Consider the following 6,992-nt stretch of genomic DNA (forward strand, 5'->3'; position numbering starts at 1 on the left):
AGCCCAGCCCGGTGCTGGGCTGTGGAGCAGAGGCAGGGCGGGGAGGCCTCGGGGCCGCGCCACGTCCCCCGAGCGGTCGCTGCAGGCCGGGGGCTTTTGTGTCCGCGGAGGCCTCGTCTCCCCCGCGCGCGGGCGGAGCGCAGCGCAGCGCGGCCCAGGGCGCGCGTCTTTTCCCGGCCGGGCGCGGGCGCCGCCCCCCAGGCCGCGGCCCTGAGCCCGGCGGAGCCCGGTTGAGCCCCGCGAGCTCACGGAGCCCCGAGGCCTCGGCTGCCTCCTAAACTTTTCAAAGTCGGCCCGCGGCCCGGCCGGCCTGGGCTCCGAGCTCGGCCGGGAGGACTCCAGGGACGGAGAGGAGGACCCGGAGGAGAAGGAGGAGGACCCAGAGGAGGAGGGGCCGCCGCATCAAAGACACCGGCTTCCCGCGGCCCGGGGGCGAGCCATGCGCGGCGGTCGGTAATGTCAGCGGAACAGGACAAGGAGCCCATCGCGCTGAAGAGAGTTAGAGGTAACCGAGCCGGGTTGGGAGGACTGAGGGAGCGCGGGCCCGTGGGGAAGCCACCGGGGCGACCCGGGCCTAAGTGCGCGGCTCCAGGCGCCCGGGGTCCCCACTTTGTGTGCAGACGTGCGGCGCTCAGCATCCCTTCCGACCCAGCTCCTCTGCTGCTCCCCACCACACAGTACAATAGACACCTCGGGGTGAAAAAGAGACACCCGCGAACAATACCCACCCCCCAGAAAACTAAGTTGCACTGCCAGAGAGTTGAGGCGCTTTGAGGAATCACCTCCCTCCAAAAAGGCAAACACATATTCACTGTATTTTCTTTTAGTTTAGGGAGAGGAACTAGATACATTCAGAAGGCGTTTTCTTTATTAACCAATAAGATTAAGAATCAAATCATGCAAAATCGGCTTCCTGCATCATTGGTTTTCTTCCTTGCCTTACTGTCTCAGAGAAAACAGAGAGAAGGATGTACTGAACAAAAGGTACTGCATGTAAGTTTAAAACACACACACATACTCACTACCACATACCATCTGGGGATTTGGAGATACCTGCCAGCTCTTATTTCCAGCTCTGGGTGGGTTTCTAAGTCTGGGAGTCCCAAAGTTTGTTCATTGTGCAAATATTTGTTGAACATGTACTAGGTACTAGGTACTGTTCTTGGCATGGGTTAAAACAGTGAGTAAAGAATTTATATGTTCTTTACACAGGAGTGCGCCACTCAGTAAACAATATATATGGTAAAGTACTGTGCAAAATACCAAAGCAGGGAATGGGGGTAGAAAAGACCGACGGGGAGGGGAGGCCAGGAGTGTATAGAAGGTGACCTGGAAGGTGGGCTGAAAGGAAGATGACACAATCCTGTCTTACCTGGGGAGAAGGCACTCCAGGCAAAGGGAACCAGAGATGCAAAGGCTTTGGGTTTGGTTAGCCTGTGTAGCCAAGCCATGGCAAGGCAGCTATGGTAACTGTGGCAAGGTGAGCCAGGACATCCGAGTGTGATGGGCTGAGGGTGGGTGTGTCTTGAGAGACATTGGGCAGGTCTTTAGTTCCAACACAGCAGAAGCAGAGGCAGGATGTCTGTGAGTTTGAGGCTAGCATGATCTATACTAGTAAGTTTTAGTCCAGCTATTGAGACCCTGTCAGAAAAAGAAAAAGAAAAAAGAAGGCAGGCAGGCAGATTTTGGCTTTTACTCTGAGATGGGAACTGGACAGTTTTTCAGAAAAATAGTATTGGGTTTCTAAGGGGTTTGTCTGGGTGTTGTGTAGAAAGTAAGACTAAGGGGAAGGACTGAAACAGAGAGGCCACTGCATAATCTTTCTATCCACCGCCCCCAAAAGGATAAGGTGCACGGAAGTCGGCAAAATTTCCATTTGACTTATATGACCACGGACATCCTTTGATGTTTTGGTTCAGTGTGACTTCTGCATGCACATAACTGAACTGCCTCATGACCCCAGTGCGGTGGCATCCATGTTCTTCTCTCAAATGTTTAGGTACAATTCTCTTTTTCTAGCACTTGGAGGATGGTTCTGTGGGTAAAGAATCTGCCCAACAAGTGTGAAGCTCTGAATGCAGGTTCCCAGGACCCCAGTAAATGCCTGGTGGGTGTGGTGGCTCTCCTGTCACTCCAGCAGGTGAAAGGGAGACAGGTGATCCCCAGAGCAAACTAGACTCGGACTCAGTGAGCTTGGGTTTCAAGTAAGAGATCCTGCTGAAACACATAAGTTGGAGAGCAATGGAGAACCCACCTCTGGCCTCCACGTGCAAACGAACAGGAAGAGAAGAAGAAATGGATTCTTCAGTTATTGAAACAAAAGTTTTTAACTTAGAGCAGAACTTCGCTTTTAAAGACTTGATGTCTGACAACCTTCCCTTTGGTGAATTTTTGTTGTGGTGTTATTGTTTGTTTTGAGACAGGGTCTTACTGTTGTAGCCTTGGCCATCCTGGAACTGACTATGTAGACCCGGCTAGCCTGGAACTCACTGAGCAATGCCTGGCTTTGCAGGAGGTGCTGGGATTAAAGATGTGCACCACCGTATTCCGACTGGTGAAAGATGTAATCCTGTGTTGTTTGTGATTTAGACTTGCCAAAGCCATCAAGGAATAGACCCTTCTGAGAGGCTCTTTCCCCCTGAGGTTTTTGCAGTAGAAGTTTGCCTATTATTATAAATTGCTTTGGGGTTAACGGAAGGGAAACAGCTCTTGGGTTTGTACCTTTGATCCTAGCTGTCTGTCCTAACCAAATGTGATGTTAATTGAAATGTGTTTGTATTTGATAGTGTGGCCAAGAATACAGATAATCCTTCAGATAGCTGTGTTTGCAGCCTCATCAGCAGTAGGGAGTTGGCTCAATTTTCAGCTCAAGAATATATTCTAAGAGTTAAGATCCCCAAATACAAGAAAGCACACAGCCAATATTTTTACACCATGGAGAGAATCTTTATAATAATTCATTTCCAGACATTAATTTTCCAGACATTTTTGGATTGGTTCCTAATCCATAAAAGTTTTGTATTCCTTTTTTTGTTTTGTTTTGCTATGATTTGGATTTTTTGTTTGTTTGTTTGTTTTGTCTTTGAGACAGGGTTTCTCTGTGTAGCCCTGATGTCTGGAACTCACTCTGTAGACCAGGCTGGCCTCGAACTTGCAGAGACTGGCCTGCCTCTGCCTCCCGAGTGCTGCACCACCAATGTCTGACTGGTTTTGTTTTGTTTTTTTAAAAAGACTCATGTTATGTGGTCCAGTTGGTTCAAACTCCAGGCAGACCCCTGCCTCGGGTTCTGAGGCAGAAACTGCAGGCATGCACGTACAAGTACACCCTGCTTCTGTCTGAGCTTTTCTGAAGCACAATACTGTTGAAATTAGCTGCCCTGGAACCGTTGGGTTTTTTGTTTTGTTTTGTTTTTGTTTGTTTGTTTTGTAGATTATATAGGTTTTTTACGCTTGTTTTTGAGACTCTTTGCAAGCCGTGGCTTTGTGCCGTGTATAGATTCTTGAGCTGAGTTTCTCGGGCGGTTCTCACCCAGTTGTTTTTCCTGGTAGACCTTAGAGTGGTTCTGTGTTTATTTCATGTGTATTAAAAGACTTATTAAATTCCTGACCTAGGATAAGATTTACACACATATGTGTGTATGTCTTCTATACACATATTTCAATTTAAATGAATTGTTTTTTAAAGGAGATTTATTTTATTTCAAAGTGTGTGTATATGGGGAAGGGAGGTGCCTATGCACACGAGTACCAGTCATCTTAAAACTAGGAAGACATAGGACGCCCTGGGGTTAAATTACAGTTGTGAGCAACCTGATAAGGGTGATAGGAATTAGACTCCCATCTTCTGCAAGAGCAGTATATGCTCTAAAACACGGAGCCATCTCTCCAGAGCCTTGAATGAATCGTTGAGAAAGTAATACAGCCAAGCTGTGGTATGAGGGGTGCACGCTTTTAACCCCAGCACGTGGGAAACAGAGGCAGGTTGATCTCTGTCTAAATAGTGAGATCCTGGACAGCCAGGGACTTCCCCCCCCCCCTTGGTTTTTTGAGACAGGGTTTCTCTGTATAGCCCTGGCTGTCCTGAAACTCACTTTGTAGACCAGGCTGGCCTTGAACTCAGAAATCNGCCTGCCTCTGCCTCCCNAGTGCTGGGATTAAAGGTGTGCGCCACCACTGCCCGGCAATAGCCAGGGATATTAATGGAAAGACCTGTCTCAAAAAAACCAAAGAGAGGAAAGGAAAGGGTATGTGTTTCAAGGTCATCCATGGTTATATAGTGAGTTAAAGTCTAGTGTGCAGTAGATGTCTCTCCAAAAGGAAGAACATTTAAAAAAAAAAAAAAAAGAATTCCCATGAAGGTTTAATCTTGAGGGGAAATCCCAAAAGAATTGAGGAAGAGAAACAAATTCAGAGATAAGGAATTGTGAATAACCAGAGTTAGCAATAGCATAAGGGTCAGGGTGACATTTATAGAAATGACAGAGAAGTCCTATAATGTACTAACAGGAGACATTACCAATAGACAATATTTAGTAAATGGCCCACTGGGATGGATGTATGGAGGGTTAGGATCGAGAGTGGAGAAATATGGCAGAAATTGGCAGAAGAGCTAGTGGAAGGACGAGAGGGAACAGTTTCCATGTTTAACATTGGACTGTGTGTGGCTCAGTACATCATCAGCAGGCCTCTGAGTCTGGCTCTAAGTCTATTGTCTCAACTCCACCCCCACCCCCAGGGTTTTCCAGTGTATGCAGAGAATATACCTGCTATGGCTTGTAACTGAAGCCAGTCGCTTATGTCAGAAACAGAGACCTGGAAGTCGTAGGTACACAGGTGACTACTAATTAACATCTTGGGAACACACAAGCGTACCCGAGAGAATAAAGAGCCTTGAGGTCACAAACATTGAAAAATACTAACATTTGGGAGACAGATGGAGAAGACTGAAGCAGAGCAAGAGAGCTGTCAGGGAAGATGGAATGGTGGGAGGATGTCACACGTAGAGGAAGAAGAGTGCACTGAAGAGGAACACACAGATGAAGCTTGGTGTTTTAAAGACATTTATTAGAAGGAACAACAATAGGAACTAACCAGTACCCCCAGAGCTCCCTGGAACTAAGCCACCAGTCAAAGAAAACACATGGTGGGACTCATGGCTCCAGCTGCATATGTAGCAGAGGATGGCCTAGTCAGTCATCAATGGGAGGAGAGGCCCTTGGTCCTGTGAAGGTTCTATGCCCCAGTATAGGGGAATGCAGGGCCAGGAAGCAGGAGTGGGTAGGATGGGGAGCAGGGGGAGGGGGAGGGGATAGGGAATTTTCATAGGAGAAACTAGGAAAGGGGATAACATTTGAAATGTAAATAAAGAAAATATCTAATAAAAAAATTTTTAAAAATTATTCTAGAATAAATTTGGTGGCACATGCCTTTAATCCCAGCACTTGGGAAGCAGAGGCAAGTGGCTCTTTTGAGTTTGAGTTCAGCCTGGTCTACAGAATGAGTTCCAGGACAGCCAGGGCTACACAAGGAAACCTGTCTCATAAGATGTATGCATTATTATGTGCAAGCATGCATAGAAATGTGAATTTATGTGCACTCCATGTGTTCAGGAGGCCGCAGAGGCAAGAAGGCTATGGACCCCCTGGAACTGGGGTTACAAGCAGTTGTGAGAACTGAAATCAGGTTCTCTGGAAGAGCAGCCAGGGCTCTTAACTGCTGCGCTCCCAGTGTGGTTTGTTTTGTTTTGTTTTGTTGTTGTTATTTTTGTTTGTTTGTTTGGTTTGGTTTGGTTTTTTGAGACAGAGTGTTCTCTGTGTAGTCCTGGCTGTCCTGGGACTCACTTTGTAGACCAGGCTGGCCTCGAACTCAGAAATCTGCCTGCCTCTGCCTCCCAAGTGCTGGGATTAAAGGTGTGTGCACCACACCCGGCTGTTGTTATTTTAAGTAGAGTCTTTTTGCTTGTATTTTTGAGACAGTATTACTCCATGTATCCCTGGCTGTCCTGGAACTAGCTCTGTAGACCAAGCTGGCCTCAAACTCACAGAGATCTGCCTGCCTCTGCTTTCCAAGTGCTAAGATCAAAGGTGTGTGCTACCACCACCCCGCTAGTAGAGTCTTACTATACAACCCTGACTGGCCTAGAATGTACTGTTTAGATCAGACTGGCCTTGAACTCACAGACCTGCCTACCTCTACTTCCTGAGTGCTGATATTAAAGTCATGCCATACCGCCACCCAGCTGGTAGAGTGTTATTATATAACACTGGCTGGTCTGGAATGCTGTTTAGACAAGGCTAAGGCTGGCCTTGAACTCACAGAGATCTACCACCCTTCTGCCTCTGGAGTGCTTGGATTAAAGATATATGTTGTCTTTCCCCAGATGGAACTTTAAAAAACAAAAGATTTATTTCTGAGTGTCTGTCTGTCTTTCTTACTCTCTCCATTCTCCCTACCCCCATCCCTCCCCCCCCTCTCTGTGTGTGTGTGTGTGTGCGTGTGTGTGTGTGTTTGTATGCACTCTCTCACGCCTGTCCTATGTCCAGAAGGGAGCATTGTCTACCCTTGGGTTACTGGCTTTTATAACACCCATATAGACACTGGTCCCAGACTCCTGTGCTCTGACTGCAGTTAGTGTTTAACTATGGAGCCCTCTCTCCAGCCAGCTGCATTCTGTCTTTAACATGTTAACTGGAAGTCATGTGTTTTACCTCTTGGTTGTATGACAGAAATATCTGACAGAACACCTTATGAGATGAAGGTCTGTTTTGGCTCACAGTTTCAGGTTCATCGTGGGGAAGGGACAGTAGTGGGCACATGTGGTGGAGGCTTGGTTATATGACTGCAGACAGAAGCAGGGAGAGCTAGACCAGAATCAAGAAAAAGTAGACTCGCTGGGCGGTGGTGGCGCACACCTTTAATCCCAGCACTCGGGAGGCAGAGGCAGGTGGATTTCTGAGTTCGAGGCCAGCCTGGTCTACAGAGTGAGTTCCAGG

The 6,992-nt window shown here is 47.6% G+C and overlaps 1 protein-coding gene across 1 annotated transcript in view; it reads left to right on the forward strand.

The window, feature by feature from the left end:
* The first annotated feature begins 212 nt into the window (after positions 1-212).
* The window catches only part of Pygo1 (pygopus family PHD finger 1), a 21,000-nt gene continuing 14,220 nt past the window's right edge, over positions 213-6,992 (forward strand). Inside the window, exon 1 of the mRNA XM_021207105.2 lies at positions 213-505. Within this exon, the coding sequence (XP_021062764.1) occupies positions 457-505 (49 nt within the window). The 5' untranslated portion in view covers positions 213-456. The remainder of the gene's footprint in view (positions 506-6,992) is intronic.

Source organism: Mus pahari, chromosome 10, assembly GCF_900095145.1.
Source record: "Mus pahari chromosome 10, PAHARI_EIJ_v1.1, whole genome shotgun sequence".
NCBI classification, from domain to species: domain Eukaryota; kingdom Metazoa; phylum Chordata; class Mammalia; order Rodentia; family Muridae; genus Mus; species Mus pahari.